This window comes from Miscanthus floridulus, chromosome 15 (genome assembly GCF_019320115.1).
Source record: "Miscanthus floridulus cultivar M001 chromosome 15, ASM1932011v1, whole genome shotgun sequence".
NCBI classification, from domain to species: domain Eukaryota; kingdom Viridiplantae; phylum Streptophyta; class Magnoliopsida; order Poales; family Poaceae; genus Miscanthus; species Miscanthus floridulus.
In genome coordinates this window covers 32,674,421-32,695,454 of record NC_089594.1, presented here as the reverse complement: position 1 = coordinate 32,695,454, position 21,034 = coordinate 32,674,421, and the positions used below count along the sequence as shown (strand labels likewise).

The 21,034-nt window shown below is 45.5% G+C and overlaps 2 protein-coding genes across 2 annotated transcripts; one reads left to right on the top strand and one right to left on the bottom strand.

The window, feature by feature from the left end:
- Positions 1–380: 380 nt before the first annotated feature.
- Positions 381–4,191, bottom strand: LOC136508849 (LRR receptor-like serine/threonine-protein kinase HSL2). The gene is made up of 2 exons (XM_066503628.1): positions 1,200–4,191; positions 381–1,048 (listed from the first exon to the last, which is right to left on the bottom strand). The coding sequence occupies exons 1-2, from the start codon at positions 3,694–3,696 to the stop codon at positions 702–704; spliced, it is 2,844 nt and encodes a 947-aa protein (XP_066359725.1). The 5' UTR covers positions 3,697–4,191; the 3' UTR covers positions 381–701.
- A 14,306-nt stretch (positions 4,192–18,497) lies between these two features.
- Positions 18,498–20,193, top strand: LOC136508141 (transcription factor WRKY45-1-like). Its single transcript, XM_066502771.1, has 3 exons — positions 18,498–19,022; positions 19,127–19,234; positions 19,383–20,193. The coding sequence occupies exons 1-3, from the start codon at positions 18,739–18,741 to the stop codon at positions 19,933–19,935; spliced, it is 945 nt and encodes a 314-aa protein (XP_066358868.1). The 5' UTR covers positions 18,498–18,738; the 3' UTR covers positions 19,936–20,193.
- The last annotated feature ends 841 nt before the right edge of the window (positions 20,194–21,034 follow it).

The following is a 21,034-nucleotide window of genomic DNA, read 5'->3' as shown; positions in this document are numbered from 1 at the left end:
AGGCGAGCGCGGCGCAAGGTGAGGGCGCGGCACGGCGAGGATGACGGGTCGCGCGCTCCCCACACACATGACCCGTCACTTAATAGACTGTGACTATTAAAATAAATTCAATTCTAAGGATCCAAACGGATCCTAAGCGTATTTTGGATTAACTTTTGCAACAACAGTGGCGGGTCATTATATAAGCGTATTTTGGATTAAATTTTGCAACTGCAGTGGCAGGTAATCCCTCAATAATGGCATGCGTAGGTAAAATGGAAACAGGTATAAAGAGTATTTCTGGGTTCACTTTTACATAATAGTGGTGATAGGAAGTTTTTTTTTTTTTTTGACGGGGAACAGGAGGGGCACGCCCCTACTATGATTTTATTGACAAAAAGGAGTACAGAACAGTACAAGTATAAGAAACAAGCAGGTAACTAGCAGGGGGAAAACAATCAAGATACAAAGAAAGAAAGGAAAAACTGTGATAAGAAGTTTGTCAGCACGTAGAGGGAACTTTTACTTCATTCCTGAGAATTAATGTAGTCTTCTTTTGTTGAACAAAAATACCAAGATAATACGTAGATGTTAGTTCTTCAGAGTTAAGACAATGCAATAAAAGTCACTCTTCTGTTTGATGGCAATTGCTTGTCGTTGGAAAGCTGTTCCACACGACTGACTCGCTGTGACAGCAAGAACGGAACTGCTTCTACTCCGTCCTACGGAGTACACTCCAGTCTGCTTTTCCTGAGCGTCTGCTCGCTGCATTTGAGTAAAATCTGCAGCACATCCTCCATAGTAGGTCGTGAGGACGGTGAGTTAGCCGTGCATTTCACGCGTAGCCTGAACACGGTCTCAATCTCGTCAGCATACCCTGCATATCTGATGCAGATGTCTGTAGCATCAGGGATACTCGCCCCTGATCGGGAGTGATGCCCTGCCCATTCTGCCAGGGAACCGTGATCGCCACCATCGTTGGCATTCTTGTCAGTTGTGAGCTCCAAGAGCACAACACCAAAGCCGAAAACATCCACTTTCTCATTCACCTTCCTCGTGTAAGCATACTCTGCACATATTAACAACAAAAACTATAAAATTAGGCCTCACAAGACTTCAACCTATGGTATTGACTACAGTAGTTACCATCTTTGTCACTACTGTACACAATCCGACAAAATTAGTGAACTCCATTGAAATGACCAAAAGTAGATCCTTACCAGGAGCCATGTAGCCGAATGATCCAACTACCCAGGTCATCGTGTTGGGTTCCCCTGCTTGCATCAGCATCCTAGCCAGCCCGAAGTCCGCAACCTTAGCCCGGAACTCCGAGTCCAGCAGGATATTGCTCGTCTTGACGTCCCGGTGAATGATGGGAGGCGAGCAATGGTGGTGCATGTAGCACAGCCCCTGCGCTGCCCCGACAGCCACTATGAGCCTCGTTGGCCAGTCCAACGGCACACGCTGCACAGGCCGCACCCTCGCCATAGGGTGCCCTGCACGGAGGACGTAATCGCCATGGAGCCATCTGTCCAGGCTGCCGTTGTCCATGTAATCATACACGAGGAGCTTAGAGTCCGTGCCAGAAAAGCAGCACAGCAGCTTGACAATGTTGTTGTGCCGGATGTTGCACAGGATGCTAGCCTCGGACTCAAACTCATGCTCCAACTCGTCCAGCGACCCAAAGCTTCGTATCTGCTTCACGGCCACCACCCCGATGCTCCTGTTGTACCGGTTGGTGTATGTGACGCGGTAAACCTGCCCTGAACCACCGCTGCCAACAAGGTTCTCTTCATTTAGTCCCTGGAGTATGTCTGCAGCCTCGAAGTTCAGAGTCTGGAAAGCTGTAATTCGCCATTCATCCTGCTTTTCTTTCATGAACATAATCGCAGAGGTGCAGAAGCAGTTCATTGTTATGAGGCCACCCTTAGTGATTTGAGAAGCATCCTCCCCAGGTGGTATCCTTACGTTGTCTACGCGGTATGTTCTCTTTGGTGATGAGATCGTAGCAATAACAACAAGAAAGCATATTCCAACAAGAGCACCAGCAGCGGCAAAGATGGTGACTACAACGTTGTGTGCCCTTCTCTTATCAGTACTATGACTAGGAGTGTAATTATTGTTTCCTGTACCAGTTACAAGATCAGGATTCCCAACTATATCAATATAAACACTTTGGCGGAGACTAGGAACAAACCCAGAAAGATTATTATAAGAAAGCACCAGCTGTGTCAAGCTTTGCAGGTTCCATAGTGAAGATGGAACCTCACCAGTCAGGTTGTTATATGAAAGATCAAGAATCCCTAATTCACTTGAAGAGCCAAGATCTGAAGGAATAGATCCACTGAGATGGTTGTGACCAAGATTCAGTGTGGTCAGACTTCTTATATCAGAAAATGTATCTGGGATAGGTCCACTAATGGAGTTGTTTTGAAGATTCAGAACTACCAGCTTCTCAAGGCTACTGATGGCAACAGGAACTGGACCCTGAAACTTATTTGATCCCAGATTCAACAAAGTCAAGCTCTTGCATTTACTAAGCTCTGAAGGTATATTTCCAGTCAACTGGTTGTCATCCAACTCAAGATAAGCCAAGCCCATGCCATCACAAATTGAGTGTGAGATGTTCCCTCTAAGCCTGTTTCCACCAAGCCTCAAGCGGTAGAGGCTTCGAGACAAATGGCTTGGAATAGTCCCTTCAAGAATGTTATTGGTAAGATCAACAGTGTGCAACCCCATATGCGAGAGGAGATCTGGAGGAATCTTTCCACTCAGACTGTTATAGCTCAAATCCAACATCTTGAGATGAGTGGTAATACTATTGGGAACTGGAACAGTGAAGTTGTTCTGGTTTGCTGCAAACCGGAACAGCATTGTCACATTTGACAGACTCTCTGGTATTCCCCCACTCAATCTATTTCCCGACAGGAGCAAAGTCTCCAGCTTTGAGAAACTCAAGAACTTATCTGGGACAGTACCAGTTAGATAATTTCGGCTGAGATCCAGTAGAGTAAGATTTTCATATTTAAACAGACCAGTAGGGATTGAACCCTTCAACTGATTATCAGATAATACCAACTCCGTCAAAGAGAGGACCATACTTGTAGGAACATAACCATTCAACTTATTTGAACTAATATCCAAGATCCTCAATTTGGGAAAAGAGCTCAAGTCTGCACTCAAATTTTCACTAGTAAAATAATTTAAGGACAGATCAAGGATCTCCAACTGTGAGAAACCAGAAAAATCACTGAGCCTGTGATATAACTGATTGCTGCTCAGATTGAGTGACAGCAATCCTTCCTTCATACAGCAAGAAGTGGTGGAGAATTTGTCCCCCAAACTGGTAATGAAATTTCTTGAGAGATCAAGGGACAACAAGGTGTCAAGATGGCATAAGGAGGCAAAGATAGAGGGGTTGCGTATGCCGTAGTTGGACAGAGTGATGTTGGTCACGACCATGGAAGAACCAGACCTAGAGCGCGAGCAGGTAACTCCAGTCCAGGTGCACATATTTGTGTTGGAGCTCCAACTGTCACCCACGAAGCTCGAGAGACTCATCATGATGGTCACCTGCTCCTTCTCAGGTGGTAGGGAAGATGGCACATCCATGGTGGCCACTGACTCTTGGTGAAACAAGGACAAGAAGAGGTGCGGTACTACCAGTAAGAAGCAGCTGAGAGCACGAGGACAATACCTCCTGTACACCATGGCCATCTGATTGAACTTTCTTGTGTCTCAGCCTCCACTTGCTGCTAGCTTCGCCTCTTTTCCTCCGGCGGCTCCTGCTGATCTTCACCGGCTCGAGCAAGGGAAGAAAAAAAGAGGATACTTTATTCTCTCCAGGTTTTGGGTATCATTGTCAGTTGGTTTGCTCAGCAATTGCTTCCTTGGGTTTTGTTCTTCAGGGCGCTTGAAAGAGAATTGAGTGCGGTAAGCGCTATGGCTGTCAATTCTTATTGTTGCTCTGCTGTTCTAATAACATGTACCTTGTAATTCCTCAAAAAAAAACATGTACCTTGTAACACATTGAATTCTAAAATACAATATTCTTAAAATACCTTTGATGTCAAATCTAACCATGCAACTTCTATTTTATACCTAACTAAATAATCAAAATATCATCGTCAGTCAACTTGATGGTCCCTGCCGGCCGCCGCCCCCTCACTTGGGTAAATGGGGTTGACTGACTGACCTACTGCATCGTCTGTTCCTGATGTGTGAGACAGCGAGAGCCACACAGAGCTAAATCCGTTCTACGGAGTACTGACACTTGGCTATACAAGATCGATCGTCTAATGAATGCTGCCTATACGTAGACCGACTTGTATTTGTATATGCATATGCATCGGGTCGTCGCTTTCGCTTACCTGAGGTAGACGGCGAGCACGCACAGGCACAGCACGGCACCGGGAAGCTTCACCCTCCTAGGCCATCTGGGTGGGAACGGGGATCGATCCCACCGGATCTTACCTTGGTTCAGCAGGCGGCCATCCTGGGCGGTGGGCGCTGCATAGAGGGCCATATCGGGCACCCGGCACTGGTGTGTTGGTAATGGCGGCGGTGAAGTCCAAACCATATGAGCTGTGTGATCTGCTGTTGATCTTTCTCTCTCTCTTTTCTTTTCTTTTTTTTTTGAGAAAAATGATTTTTTTTTTTTTTGTTGAGGAGATTGAGAAAAATGATCTGCTGTTGATCTGGTTTGCCACTCGCGGCGCCCCGATACAGCCCATAATACAGGATCTGGGCGCGTTTGGTTTCCTTGTAAGCCCAGCCCAGCCCAGCGTGGCTCGTATCTAATCTATCATGTAGGCTCTCGCCAGCCATGCTTAGCTTATGCAGGGCCAAGTTGTTTCGTAAATCAAATCATCAAAACAAGTCTGTAATCATGGGTAAGGCATCAGTTACTCTGTACATGCAAAATACATTAGCTGAAACACCAAGATACATTTGCTAGAAGCCTAGACTAGACTTCAACCCAAACCTTCACGCCATCTTATGAGCATTGCTGTTGCCACCGCACCCGCCTTCCTCTTTTTTTACATCAAGCAGATATGCAGTTCCTCCTTTTGCAGTAGCACATTACCTTTGCACTTCTTCAGCCTTCAGGTACTCAATTAGCCAAGCCTGATAAATGAAAACATTGCTGATTTCGTCACTGGGATCCTCAAGCAAAGTCCTATCATCCTTAGCATCTGCAGTTTACGCAATGCACATTACCAGTCTTTTCTATATGACCGGTCATTTTTTTACTTTTTTTTTGAACGAAGTGGTTTGTGTCATCTGTACCCAATACACATTACCCAAGCGAAGTGGTTTGTGTCATCTGTACATTCCCAAGTTAGAGGCCCCGTTCGCGTACCCTTAAATCCGGCTTGATCCGTTTCTTTTTTCATCCGGAACAGTGTTTTTCTCTCACAAATTCTTCCAAATTCCTCCAAGCGAACGGGGCCAGAATCACTTGAACCATCGCTCCAATCCATGCAAGCTTGCCAGCTAGATGAACGAGCGTACAAAATGTTAAAATCCAAATATATATAACAAAAAAAATAAGAATGCACACAAAAAGTTAAAATCCAGCATCAGACATCGTTGCCGAGCAGTATATATGTCCATGCACCCCGCAGCCCGACGGCACGGTCTGAAGCACGGTTTTTTGGCCCGGCCCAAGCACGGCATGGCCCGATGCACAGGGTTGTGCTTGGGCCGCACCCCAGGCATGCGGGCTGGCACGACACGGCCTGACATATACTGGTAGGCCCGATGCGACCCGATGACGACTTGGGCGGCCTGGTAAAATCCCCCTGCACCCCAATCCCACCTAATACCCTAAAATTCTTTCCCTTCCCTCCCCACCCCCGCACCGCACTCTCCCAGTCTTCCCTCCCCACGCCGCACTCGCGAACGCAAGTTGCGACTCACGAGTCGCGCACCCACCGTCCGCGACTCCATCCCTTCTCTCGCACGATCGGTGCCCCGAACTCTGCCCCCGACTCCCCAAGCTCCTTCGCACGGGTGGCTCCTCGCTCTGCTCAGCGCCTCCGCCTTGGCTCCTCCGAGGTCGAGGGCTCCGTGGTTCCACTCCTCTCTCCCTTCTTCACGCTCCCTGCCCCATGGATGGCGGCGGTGCTCCTTTGCGCGGGCGGCGGCGAATCGAAGCGGCAGCACTTGGCCAAGACGATGAGGCGCCGAGGCCTCGGCAGCTCCCTCCCACTCCCTTGCGACGCGGCGGCGGCGCTCCCCCACGCCTTGACTCCTCCACGACGCGACAGCAGCGCTGCCCCTGCGCCTCAGATCCTCCCTCCCTTCTTTCTGACGCGGGCCTCGAGCTGGCCTGGCCTGCTGGAGACGCCGTGCTTATCGGGCCAGCCCTGGCCCGACAAATCGCCCTGAGGGGCCATGCCTGGGCTGGCAGCTAGGCACGTAGCATGACCTCGGCATGCCCCTGTGGCTAGGCACGCAGCATGACCTCGGCACGCCCCTGTGGCCCGACGTGCCATTGAAAGGTACTAATGGCTAGAGGGCGGTGAATAGCCTATTAAAAATTTCTACAATAACACTTAGCAAACAGGTTAGACAATTATGAGACGAAGCAAATGTTGCGCTAGCCTACTAAAATTGTAAGCCACCTACCACAATTCTAGTTTATATAGTTTCTATCCACACAATAGCTATGTCACTACACTAAGTTAGTGCGCTCTTAAATGCTAACTAAAGAGCCACACTAACCAAACTAACAAGCTCTCACAACTAGCTACACTAAATAGCTTGACAACTAGTTTACGGTAATGTAAAGAGAGTGAGCAAGATTGTTATACCTGCCATGTCGAAGAAGGAGCCAATCAATCACAAGAATGAATACCAATGAAGACCAATCACCTCGGAATTAAATGATGACATAATGATTTTTTACCGAGGTTCACTTGCTTGCCGGTAAGCTAGTCCTCGTTGTGGCGATTCACTCACTTGGAGGTTCATGCGCTAATTGGCATCACACGCCAAACCCTCAATAGGGTGCCACACAACCAACACAAGATGAGGATCACACAAGCCACGAGCAATCCACTAGAGTACATTTTGGCTCTCTGCCGGGGAAAGGTCAAGAACCCCTCACAATCACGATGATCAAAGCCAGAAACAATCACCAACCTCCGCTCGATGATCCTCGCTACTCCAAGCCGTCTAGGTGGCGGCAACCATCAAGAGTAAAAAGTAAATTCCGCAGCGAAACACAAACACCAAGTGCCTCTAGATGCAAACACTCAAGCAATGCACTTAGATTCACTCCTAATCTCACAAAGATGTTGAATCTATGATGAAGATAGTGGGAGGGCTTTGGCTAAGCTCACAAGGTTGCTATGTCAATGCAAATGGCCAAGAGAGTGAGCTTGAACCGGCCATGAGGCTTAAATAGAAGCCCCCACGAAATAGAGTCATTGTACCCCTTCACTGGGCACAACTCGGGGTGACTGGACGCTCGATCAGATCGATCGGATGTATGACCCCAGCGTCCGGTCGCCCGATGCTTGCCACGTGTCATCGACTTCAAACGTTGATCGCCCAATCTCAACAATCAAGTAATGACCGAACGCAACACAGTGTCATGACCGGACGTAGGACCCCAGCGTCCAGTCACTTATAGTAAGGTTTCAGCTACGGCCGAACGCGTTAGTTTGATCATGACCAGACGTAAGACTCCAGCGTCCGGTCACTCACTGTCTCCTCTATGCGCTGCCACGTCAGCAGGACCAGACGCACCCCGCTGGCGTCCGGTCACAAAGTAACCCAGCGTTCGGTCGAAGATCGACGCCAGCATCTTCACAGCTTCCATTGACCTAACACTCTGGTCCAGTTGAGACCAACGTCCGGTGCACACTGTGAAACCCTGTCTTTTATGTATAGGGCACCGGTGGCACTGTCGGGCTGTCCTCACTCTACGGGCGGACACTCCGCCGGTGAAGTTTTCTAACCCTTGCTCAAATATGCCAACCACTAAGTGTATCACCTTATGCACATGTGTTAGCATATTTTCACAAATGTTTTCAAGGGTGTTAGCACTCCACTAGATCCTAAATGCATATGCAATGAGTTAGAGCATCTAGTGGCACTTTGATGACCGCATTTCGATACGAGTTTCACCCCTCTTAATAGTACGGTTATCGATCCTAAATGTGATCACACTCACTAAGTGTCTCGATCACCAAAAACAAATTGACTCCTATCACTTATACATTCGCCTTGAGCCTTTTGTTTTTCTCTTTCTTCTTTTTTAAGTCCAAGCACTTGATCATCACCATGACATCACCATCATCATATCATGATCTTCATTTGCTTCACCACTTGGAATGTCCTACCTATCTCATGATCACTTGATAAACTAGGTTAGCACTTAGGGTTTCATCAATTCACCAAAACCAAACTAGAGCTTTCAATCTCCCCTTTTTTAGTAATTGATGACAACCCTTTCACTAAGATATAAATTAAAATTCAATTGAATCCATGTTGCTTGTCGAAACATATTTACTATGTGTAAAAGGATATAGACAAGTTTTATGAACCCCAAATGGTAGCAATTGCTCCCCCTACATATGTGCTAAGAGTTTGGATTGTAGCTTGCACATATGCTTAGATAGGAAATATAGGAGACAATGTCTACCAAATAATGCTAAGGTATAAAAGATGGACCTTTAAAGTGTGATACCAATTGGAGTGCACCATTATACCATCCTTAGCACCATTAGTAACTAGACATACACAAAAACTAGAATACCCCATGAGATCAACATTACAAGTAAAGGTCTAGTTTTCATAATATGATCATGAGTCTAGTTACTTAACCTATGCATGCTAGTTTTTTCATTTCATCAATCAAACCTACAACTAGCATACACCACACAAGCATGGATATTTGAAATTTAAAACTTGTGCCATGCAAGCAAACATATGAAATGCACATTCAAATTAACCATACAAGTTCATGAGCTTGCTCCCCCTACTTGTGTGCTCAAAATTTTAATTGATCCCTTTCCTTTGTCATATCTCTCTCCCTATGTCAAATTCTCCCCCGTCGTTGTCTTTTCACTATCTTAGTACACTAATATCTTTGTTTTTCTCCCCATCGTACTAATATCACTAATATCTTTGTTTTTCTCCCCCTTTGTCATCAATGACCACAAAGGTTCAAAATGTGAATAGGTTAAGATTTATCAATGTCAATCAATGGGGTGAGGATCAATTTCCCAAATTTGGTCCAATCTAGATCATTTGCCAAAGATATTTAATTCGGTTTGATCCAAGGACAAGCTTCTTCGCACCTCCAAATAAGGGTTATCTTGAACCATGTTGAGTTAAACACTTAGAGCTTATTTTCTAGATTAAACACTAGGTTTACAAGCCCACAAACATGTCATATGCTACCACTAGATCAAAATAAAGCATAGAAGCAATAGTGGTACCATATAATCATCAAATTCATTTAATTTTCATGAATGATCCTATTAAATGTGAAAGATGTCTAGATGCACTAAACATGTTCTTAGCAAGGATGTATGCCATGCCAATCAACTTTTACCTTGGATTGCTCGAAGGAGAGGCATGTCATATGAGTAGGGGTGCATCAACACATATTTGAGAAATCCAATATGTTCAACTTATTCCTTAGCTTACAAAACCTTTTCTCATCCAATGGCTTGGTGAATATATCGGCAAGTTGATCTTCAGTGCCTACACTCTCAATGCAAATGTCCCCTTTTTGTTGGTGATCTCTTATGAAATGGTTGTGGACATCAATGTGCTTTGTTCTTGCATGTTGAACCAGATTGTTGGTCAACTTGATTGCACTATCATTGTCACATAGTAATGGCACTTTCTTGAACTTGATTCTAAAATCACTCAAAGTGGCCTTCATCCAAAGTACTTGTGCATAATAACTACCGGCGGAATATGTATTCAGCTTCGGCGGTTGATAATGCAATACTATTTTGCTTCTTTAATGACCATGAAACAAGTGATCTTCCCAACAATTGACATGTGCCCGAGGTGCTCTTCCTTTCAACCTTGCATCCCACATAATCTAAGTCGGAGTAACCAACTAGCTCAAACTTTGCTCCTTTGGGATACCACAAACTAATATTTTGTGTATGCTTCAAGTACCTCAATATTCTCTTTATAGCCTTCAAATGACTTTCTCTTGGTGAGGCTTGAAATCTTGCACATATGCATACACTAAACATGACATCCAGCCTTGATGTGGTCACATAGAGTAGGCTTCCAATCATAGACCGATACAATTTTTGATCCAACATATTGCCACTTGTATCACTATCCAAGTTACCATTTGTTCCTATTGGTGTGCTAATGGCTTTACTATCACTCATGTTAAATTTCTTGATTATGTCCTTGATATACTTGCCTTGACTCACAAAAGTATCATTCTTCAATTGCTTAATTTAGAGGCCAAGGAAGTAACTTAACTCTCCAATCATGGACATCTCAAACTCATTAGCCATTATCTTTCCAAATTCTTCACAAAAGTCTTGATTGGTTGATCCAAATATGATGTCATCAACATAGATTTGCAACACAAACAAATCTTTTTCAATCTTCTTAATAAAAAGAGTGGTGTCAACCTTGCCCATCATGAACCCTTTAGAGAGTAGAAAGTTCCTCAATCTCTCATACCATGCTCTAGGTGCTTGCTTCAAGCCATACAATGCCTTCTTCAACTTGTACACATGGTCGGGCTTCTTATTATCTTCAAAACTAGGAGTTTGCTCAACATATACTTCTTCATTGATGTAACCATTGAGAAATGCACTCTTAACATCCATTTGATAGAGCTTGATGTTGTGAACACAAGCATAGGCTAGCAAGATTCTAATTGCTTCCAATCTAGCAACTGGAGCATATGTTTATCCAAAGTCAAGACCTTCAACTTGTGTATAGCCTTGTGCTACCAATCTTGCTTTGTTCTTTACTACTATCCCATCTTGATCTTGCTTGTTTCTAAAGATCCATTTGGTTCCAATCACATTGTGTCCCTTTGTTCTCTCCACTAATTCCCATACATGATTTCTTGTGAAATTATTCAATTCTTCATGTATAGCATTCACCCAATCAACATCCTTCAAGGCTTCCTCTATCTTCTTTGGTTCAATGGATGACACAAATGAGAAATGCTCACAAAATGAAGCCAATCTTGATCTAGTTTGCACACCTCTTGAAATATCAACAATGATAGTGTCCAATGGATGATCCCTTACAATATTGGTTGGTTGAAGTATTGAAACTTGATTACTTGCACTTTCTTGATCATTGGGTTGAGATGATGTACTAGCCACTTGATCTTGTTCATTATCATGAGAGCCACTTATACTAACTTGATTTGTATCATCTTGTACATTTGAGTTAGAGAGCACTTGTACTTGATCATCTTCATCATCATTCACTTGTCTAGGCCTCAATTCACCAACATCCATGTTCTTTATGGTATTTGAAAGTTGAATGCCTCTAACATCTTTCAAGTTATCATTTTTTTTCTTCTTATGAACTATTGGTTTCACCAAATTCGACATCATGAACTTCCTCAAGAGTACCACTATCCAAATTCCAAACTCTATATGCTTTGCTTGTAGTGGAATAACCAAGTAGGAATCATTCATCACATTTCTTATCAAACTTGCCCAATCTAGTGCCTTTCTTCAAGATATAGCATTTGCAACTAAAGACTAAAAAATATGCAATATTGGCCTTTCTACCATTCAAGAGCTCATATGGTGTCTTCTCTTTCAATGGGTGATAATAGAGGCGGTTGCTACAATAGCAAGCCAGTGTTAATAGCTTTCGGCCCTAAAAAGATTGACTCACATTGTACTCACTAAGCATAGACCTTACCATATCAATGAGTATTCTATTCTTCCTCTCAACAAGGTTATTTGATTATGGAGTGTACTTGGCCAAGAATTAATGTCTAATTCCAAATTCATCACTACAACTCATCAATTCTAGTGTTCTTGAACTCACTACCATTGTCACTTCTAACTCTCTTGATGGTTGTTTTAAACTCAGTGTGAATGCCTTTGATAAATGATTTGAATGTTGTAAACATATCACTTTTGTCCACTAGAAAGAATACCCATGTATATCTAGTGTAATCATACGCTATCACAAAGCTATATTTGTTACCACCAATGCTAGTATATTGTATTGGTACAAATAAATCTATGTGCAATAACTCAAATGCTTTACTAAGTGCTCATCATGCTTTTCTTAGGATGTGTGTTTCCAACTTGTTTACTGGCTTGACAAGAGCTACAAAACTTATCTTTCTCAAACACTACATCTTTCAAGCCTCTAACCAAGTCATGCTTAACCAATCTATTCAATTGTTTCATTCCAACATGACCAAGCCTTCTATGCCATAATCAACACATGCTAGACTTAGTGAACAAACATGTAGATAATTTAGCTTCACTAGCATTGAAATCAATCAAGTATAAATTCTCATATCTAAAGCTTTTGAAGATCAAATTTGAGCCATCTACACTTATGATCTCTACATCATCTACCCTAAATATGCATTTGAATCCAAGGATCACATAATTGAGCCATGGATAGCAAATTGAAGTTCAAGCTCTCAACTAGCAACACATTGGAAATACCCATGTCATTGGATATTATAATCTTACCAAGTCCTTTGACCTTGTCTTTGCCATTATCACCAAATGTAATACTATTATAACCATCATTGCCATTGGTGTTGACTGATTTGAACATTCTTGCATCACCGGTCATGTGTTGAGTGCACCCACTATCAAGAACCCAATGCCTTTCTCTGGCTTTGTAATTGACCTACAAAAGAAGATCAATTCTTTTTAGGTACCCAAACTTGCTTGGGTCCTTGAAGGTTAGTGACCAAGCTCTTTGGCACCCAAATGGCTTTCTTCTTTGAGTCCATCTATGGTTTACCAATGAGCTTAGCCTTTACACCATTTGCACCCTTGGTAAGCATATAGAAAGAATCAAGCTTAATGGAGGATACATTAGCTTGTGACTTTTTGTTCATGTACTTTTGCTCTACATGACCAACTTGATTGCAACTTAGTGCAAAATCGACCATTGTTCTTCATAAAATTAGTCTTGTGAGGAGCAAAGGCCGCCTTGCCTTTCTTGGAGGTATAGTCCCAATCCCTCTTTGTAGAGAGAAGCTCTTTGGCTACCCAAGCACATAAGCAAGCAGTCCTCACCACCATAGGCCTTAGCCAAGGTGTGAGTGAGCTTATTGACCTCTTTCTTGAGGTTCTTGTTCTCAACCATTAGTGAGGTATCACAAGTGAGACCGTCACTACTAGATGAGGTAGAAGTAGAAGTACTACAAGAAGGATTAGCGGGAGCAACAATGATAGGCATAGAAAATGATTCATCAATTATATCACAAGTTAAGCCTATATTGCAAGTCTCAACATGCTTCTTTTTATTTTGCTCACCAAGCAAAGAGGAATGAGCCTTTTTAAGCTTTTTGTGAGCCTTACCAAGCTTCTCATGGGCTTTCTCTAGCCTCTCATGAGATGCATTGTGCTCATCAAAGGCTTGCTTAAGGGCTTTTAGTTCCTTACGCAAGCTTTTGCACTCCCTTCTCTTAATGCCAAAGTGTTCTTTAGCATCTTCTAGCATGTCAAATAGTTTATCCTTAGTAGGTTCATCATTATCACTATCACTATCATTTTCATTTTCATGTTCCTCATCACTTCCATCATCACAAATTTGTACCTTAGTGGCCTTAGCCATGAAGCATGATGGACTATCGAAGAGAGAAGGCTTCTCATTGATAGTAATGCCTGCAAGTGCCTTCTTCTTTATGGTCTTGTCATCATCACTTGAGGAAGCATCACTATCCCAAGTGGCCACATATGAATCACCCTTCTTCTTCTTGAAGGTCATCTTGTCCTTCTTCTATTTCTTTTCCTTCTTGTCCTTCTTCTTGTTTTTCTTGTCATCATCTTTGTCGCTATTGTATGGGCATTGAGCAACAAGATGATCTTTGCTTCCATAATTGAAGCACATTCTTGACTCTTCCTTGTTCTTGGATGAAGACTTTTTTTTCTAGCACGGCAGCCCTTTTTCATCATGAACTTGCCAAATCTCTTAACAAAGAGAGCCATCTTCTCATTATCATCATCATCCCATGAGCCATCATCTTCACTTGATGTATCTTGCTTTGCCTTGCCTTTGGATGATGTGGCCTTGAATGCCACACTCTTCTTCTTCTCATCCTTCTTCTCATCTTTCTTCTCCTTCTTTTCTTTCTTCTCATCATCATCTCTATATGTATCATCGATCATTATATCTCCCAACACTTGGTTTGGTGTCATGGTGTCCAAACCACTCCTCACTAGAATAGTGACCAATGTGCCAAATCTTGAAGGCAAACATCTCAAGAACTTGTGGGAGAAGTCCTTGTCCTTCACCTCTTCTCCAAGTGCTTTGAAATCATTGACAAGCACTTGAAGCCTATGGAACATCTCTAGCACACTCTCATCCTCCTTCATCTTAAAGCTTGCAAACTTCTCTTTGAGAATGTATGCCTTTGCACCCTTCATGGCTTGAGTGCCCTCAAATGATTCCTCTAATTTTTTCCATGCCTCATGAGCTCTCTCAATGTTCTTGATTTGCTCAAAAGTTCTCTCATCCAAAGCATCATGGATGGCACTAAGAGCAATGTCATTATTTTGGAGTAGCATTTCTTCGACGGTAGTGGGAGCCTCTTCATCATCAATATCAATCTTTGTCTCAACCACCTTCCAAACCTTCCTATTGATTGACTTGATATAAGTTGTCATCTTAGCTTTTCAATAGGGATAATTTGAGCCATCTAATTTGGGTGGCTTCTTGGTGTTGTTGATTTGAGCCATTTTTACACTGAATGTTGTTAAGCCTCAAATCATGGGGACATCGGCTCTGATACCACTTGAAAGGTCCTAATGGCTAGAGGGGGGGTGAATAGCCTATTAAAAATTCCTACAACAACACTTAGCAAACCGGTTAGATAATTATGAGGCGAAGCAAGTGTTGCGTTAGCCTACTAAAATTGTAAGCCACCTACCATAATTATAGTTTATATAGTTTCTATCCACATAATTGCTATGTCACTACACTAAGTTAGTGCGCTCTCAAATGCTAACTAAAGAAGCCAGACTAACCAAACTAACAAGCTCTCACAACTAGCTACTACTAAAGAGCTTGACAACTAGTTTGCGGTAATGTAAAGAGAGTGAGCAAGATGGTTATACCGTCATGTCGAGAAATGAGCCAATCAATCACAAGAATGAATACCAATGAAGACCAATCACCTCGGAATCAAATGATGACACAATGATTTTTTTACCGAGGCTCACTTGCTTGTCGATAAGCTAGTCCTCGTTGTGGCGATTCACTCACTTGGAGGTTCACACGCTAATTGGCATCACACATCAAACCCTCAATAGGGTGCCGCACAACCAACACAAGATGAAGATCACACTGAGCCATGAGCAATCCACTAGTGTACCTTTTAGCTCTCTGCCTAGAGAAAGGTCAAGAACCCCTCACAATCATCATGATCGGAGCCGGAGACAATCACCAACCTTCGCTCGACGATCCTCACTGCTCCAAGCCATCTAGGTGACGACAACCACCAAGAGTAACAAGTGAATCCCGCAGTGAAACACGAACACCAAGTGCCTCTATATGCAAACACTCAAGCAATACACTTGGATTCACTCCCAATCTCACAAAGATGTTGAATCTATGATGGAGATGAGTGGAAGGGTTTTGACTAAGCTCACAAGGTTGCTATGTCAATGCAAATGGCCAAGAGAGTGAGCTTGAACTGGCCATGGGGCTTAAATAGAAGCCCCCACGAAATAGAGCCATTGTACCCCTTCACTTAGCACAACTTAGGGTGACCGGACGCTCTGGTCAGATCGACCGGATGTAGGACCCCAGCGTCCGGTCGCCCGATGCTTGTCACGTGTCATTGGCTTCAAACGCTGATTGCCCAATCTCAACGGTCAAGTGATGACCGGACGCAGCACAGTGCCATGACCGGACATAGGACCCCAACATCCGGTCACTTCCAGTAAGGTTTCAGCTATGACCGAACGCGTCAGTTTGATCATGACCGGACATAAGACCCCAGCGTCCGGTCATTTTTAGTAAGCCTCCACTCACGACCGGACGTGTCCGGACATGCTCGACCGGACTCACCCAGCGTCCTGGTCACTGACTGTCTCCTCTGTGCACTGCCACGTCAGTAGGACTAGGACACACCCCGCCAGTGTCTAGGTCATAAAGTGACCCAGCGTCCGATCGAAGACCGACGCTAGCATCTTCACAACTTCCATTGACCAAATGCTCCGGTCCAGTTGAGACCAGCGTCTGGTACACTCTGTGAAACCCTGTCTTTTCTATATAGGGTGCCGGTGGCACCGTCGGACTGTCCGCACTCTACAGGCGGACACTCCGCCGGTGAAGTTTCTAACCCTTGCTCAAATGTGCCAACCACCAAGTGTATCACCTTGTGCACATGTGTTAGCATATTTTCACAAATGTTTTCAAGGGTGTTAGCACTCCACTAGATCATAAATACATATGCAATGAGTTAGAGCATCTAGTGGCACTTTGATAATCATATTTCGATATGAGTTCACCCCTCTTAATAGTACGGCTATCGATCCTAAATGTGATCACACTCACTAAGTGTCTCGATCACCTAAAAATAAATTGGCTCCTACCACTTATACCTTTGCCTTGAGTCTTTTGTTTTTCTCTTTCTTCTGTTCAAGTCCAAGCACTTGATCATCACCATGTCATCGCCATCATCATGTTATGATCTTCATTTGCTTCAACACTTGGAATGTGCTATCCTATCTCATGATCACTTAATAAACTAAGTTAGCACTTATGGTTTCATTCAATTCACCAAAACCAAACTACAGCTTTCAGCCATGCCAGCCCGACCCCCTCCGGGTCAGTGCCTGGCACGAGCCCGTGCCGGGCCGGCCCGTTGGCCATCTATACCGAGCAGAAGTGCTAATGGACGAGCGTGCTACATGTTAAGAGCAAGTATAATAGCATGCTGCAAAGCTAGGCTAAATGCTGAGGTGGAGAAGAAATGAGAGAAGAGAGAATAGAAACGGGTTGTAAGCTTACAGCTGGTTTAGACACAAGAACTAAAAAAATTTGTGAGAGACAAGTAGGACTATGTATTAATAGTGATGAGCTAACTACTATATAAATGGGTTAAGAAAACATTGCAAAGAAATCTTACAGTTAGCAGCCGGCTCTATTATTAGTCTTGGTCTCAGCAATCTCTGAGCTGGTAGGACGGAGAAGAACTTTTCCCAAGATCTCTCATGGGTGCTCTGCTCCTATGCTAGACTGCCCGCAACAATTCCACTCAACACCTCCTCTGCAGTAGCCCTGATTTGTTCAGTGGCCATGTTCTCCGCACCAGATCCGTGGACTGTGGACATGTTCAACATAACTGATTTTTTTACCAACTTCCTATATTCTACAAACATCATGTGTGGTCCAACAAAGGTCTTGTTCGGCTTGCTAAATTTTGACTAAAATTGGCTGAAAAATACTGTTCTGACTGAAATGTTGTGAGAGAAAAACATTGTTCTAACTGAAAAAAGAAGTCGAACAAGTCGGATATGGGATAAACCGAACGGGGCCGAAAACAGCATAATGCATTGCCTAAAAGACTCAAAACTCTGGGTGCTATTTTTATCAGCTACCAAAGCAGCACTATCCATCTTCACCTGTAAAAGGCTCAGCATCGTTTCATCATGAAAGTGGTTCTACAAAAAGTGGTACATCTAAAGATGCAATTATTATTGAGACCCAACCTAGCTATCTCAATCTCCTGAAGCTGCACAAATGGAGGCGCCGTCGATTGGGCATGACCCCCAAATCGAGATAAGTGGTACAGTTACTTTGGCCTTCCCATGGTGAAGGAAGGTTTCAGCAACCTTCGTTCCCCGCGGTCGCATGAGAGATCGAGCCACAGGTACGGTCGCCATCATCAACAAGCTTTCCCGCCGCCGGATGCCACGTCCGCCACCAAGGACGGTGGTGCCGGAATCGGCGCTGCTGGAGTGAAGGACGCCGGTCCCGGGACCCAAGGGGAGAGAATAGTGCGCTGGCATCCCTCCCTACACGAATAGGAGACCCTGTACGCACACACGATTGGACGCGGTATCCGGACAAACAAGTGGAGTAGGGCCCTCCCAAGCCCCGACCCAATTGCATTGCATTTGCGCTCCATCGATCCGCGCACGCAGTCGAGCATCACCATGGTGACGTCGCGTCCGAGACGTCACCTGCGTGTCGTCGTACCCGTCCCCACTCTCCTTCCAGGATGCTTCCCCCCTCGCCGAGCCAGCAGGCTGGATGCTGGCGTGGCACATGCCCACCCGGCCACCCGGCTTAGAAAAGCTTAAATTTCACCGGGCCCCGCCGCGTTCCACGGCCCGGGCTCTGGCTTCCTCCGTGGACGCCATCTACCGTAGACTCGCGCGGCTCTCCCCCCTCTGCATCCATAAATGCCGGTATCTGCCTCGACCCTCGAAGGGTTTTCTTGTTTCCTTGCTGGTTGCTGCCGCCCTTGCTGGCCCCGGATCGGAGGAGTGCGCGCGCGAGTGAGTCACTGAGTGAGCTGTGTCCCGTCCCTGTGGTGGTCGTGATCTTCTTCTTCTTCCCTCTTGCTGGGGCTTGGCCATGGCGGCAGCGGCGGCGCCGTACGCGCGGGTGATGGAGGACATGGTGAAGGGCCGGGAGTACGCGACGCAGCTGCAGGCGCTGCTCCGGGACTCGCCCGACGCCGGCCGCCTCCTGGACCGGATACTCCACGCCATGTCCCGCACCATCGACACGGCCAAGGCCGCGGCCGCCGCCGCCGAGGAGGAGGCGTCCGAGGTGCAGAGCGACGTCACCTGCACTGCCGGCAGCGGCAAGAGGAAGGCCGCTGGCGGAGGGGACAAGAGAGCCGCCTGTCGGAAGAGGTGAATTTGCCGAGTCCACTTCTTCTTGATCCAAAAATAGTTGATTTAAGGGAACCACTGCCGGATGTATGTTGAATTCTGCGGCGTATGTGTGTGTGTTGCAGAGGCCAGCAGGGATCATCGGTTGTGACGAAGAACACCAAGGATTTGGAGGACGGACACGCATGGCGCAAGTACGGACAGAAGGAGATACAAAACTCCAAGTACCCAAAGTACGCTTCCGCCCTTCGATCAATCATTGTTAATCAATCAACTCAGTCATTCAGTCCGTGCTGCTAGTACAACCCAAATATGCCAACCATATGATCTTTTTCTTGGGTGAATTACTAATTTTTTGTCGATGATGCTCGGTCGGTGCAGGGCCTACTTCCGTTGCACGCACAAGTACGATCAGCAGTGCGTGGCGCAGCGGCAGGTGCAGCGCCGCGACGACGACCCGGACACCTACACGGTCACCTACATCGGCGTGCACACCTGCCGGGACCCCGCCACGGCCATCGCGCACGCGGACGCCGGTGTCGCCGACGAGCTCCGCCACGCGGGGTCCCGCCTCATCAGCTTCGCGGCCAACGCCAGCGCGGCCACCACAGCCAGCACCACCACCACCACCGGGAACACCACCAGCCAGCAGGCCGGGCACAAGGACGCCGCCAAGCTGGAGGCCGGCGGCGAGCAGGAGGAGGTGCTGAGCAGCCTCACCCCGGCGGGGAGCTCCGCGGCGGCGGACGCGATGCGGAACGCCGCGGCGACGACGCCCGGCGGGCCGGATCAGGGGGACGTGACGTCTGGCCTGCAGCTGCAGCAGCACTGCTACGGCGGTGACGTCGCGGACATGGCGGCGCACTTCGGTTACGATGACACGTTCTGGACGACATTGTGCTCGGACTCGATCACGGACATGCTGGAGTACTGATCTGTGAACTGACGGACTGATCGAGCTGTGGATTGGAGGAGGAGGACAGGTTGATCGATCGACGCGTGTATACTGTCGGAATAATGGCTGCGCGGGTCCTTGCCTCGATCGCGTTTAGCCGTAATGCCTGGATTAGTTTGTGTATAAGATTATGCTGTGGGTCCTGTAGATTATGTTAAGAGTTTGTTCATTAGCTACGAACCTAGGAGCAGAAGCTTGGCCTTCTCCGAGAACAGCGGAAGAACTAGTTACACCTTAGTATGCTTCAGTGGTTACCTGTCAACAGAGAACGCACCTCAATGTCGTGCCCTGTTCTTCCACTATGCGAAATTGCGAATACGCTCGCACTTTTCCTTGGAGCAGAATCAGGTACTCAGGCCTCGTTTAGTTGGCCACCGAATTGGCGCCGGCTGATTCGGTGCGGTTACTGTAGCTACTGTAGAATTTTGTTTTTATTTGGTACTAATTGTCCAATTGTTGACTAATTAGGCTAAAAACGTTCGTCTCGCAAAGTACAACCAAACTGTGCAATTAGTTTTTGATTTCATCAACATTTAGTACTCCATGCATGTACCGCAAATTTGATGTGACGGGGAATCTTCTTTTTGTATAGTGCCAAATTCTGGAATTTGGAGGAACTAAACACCCCCTCATTCACCAAACAGCATTGGTGCTGCCGTCGACATTCGACAAAGACAGGGAGTACAGGACGTATCATCTGTCTACACTACGGCTACAGTTACTGATAAGCACGAAAGGCATTTTCCCCTTTCTTCAAGGTCCCGGCCATGAGCACCCCTAGATTTATATTATATTCTTTTACAAAAATACAGTAGTTCATAGTTAATTTGATTCATGCACCATTAGTGGCCCCCCTAATTGATGGCCCCCCTTAGGATGGTGTTCAAGCTCCGCCACTGGTGGTGTTAGAGAGATGTGTCAATTGGGTTGGTGAAGAGTGAGACTCAATTAAGTAGCTAATAAATAAGTACTAGTTGCAATTGCATTACAAATCGAAGTGTAATTGAGGAGTTGTTTTTGTTTAGGCGAAAGCACACAGGTGACTAAAGAATTAAGAGCAAAACAAAACAAAAAGCCG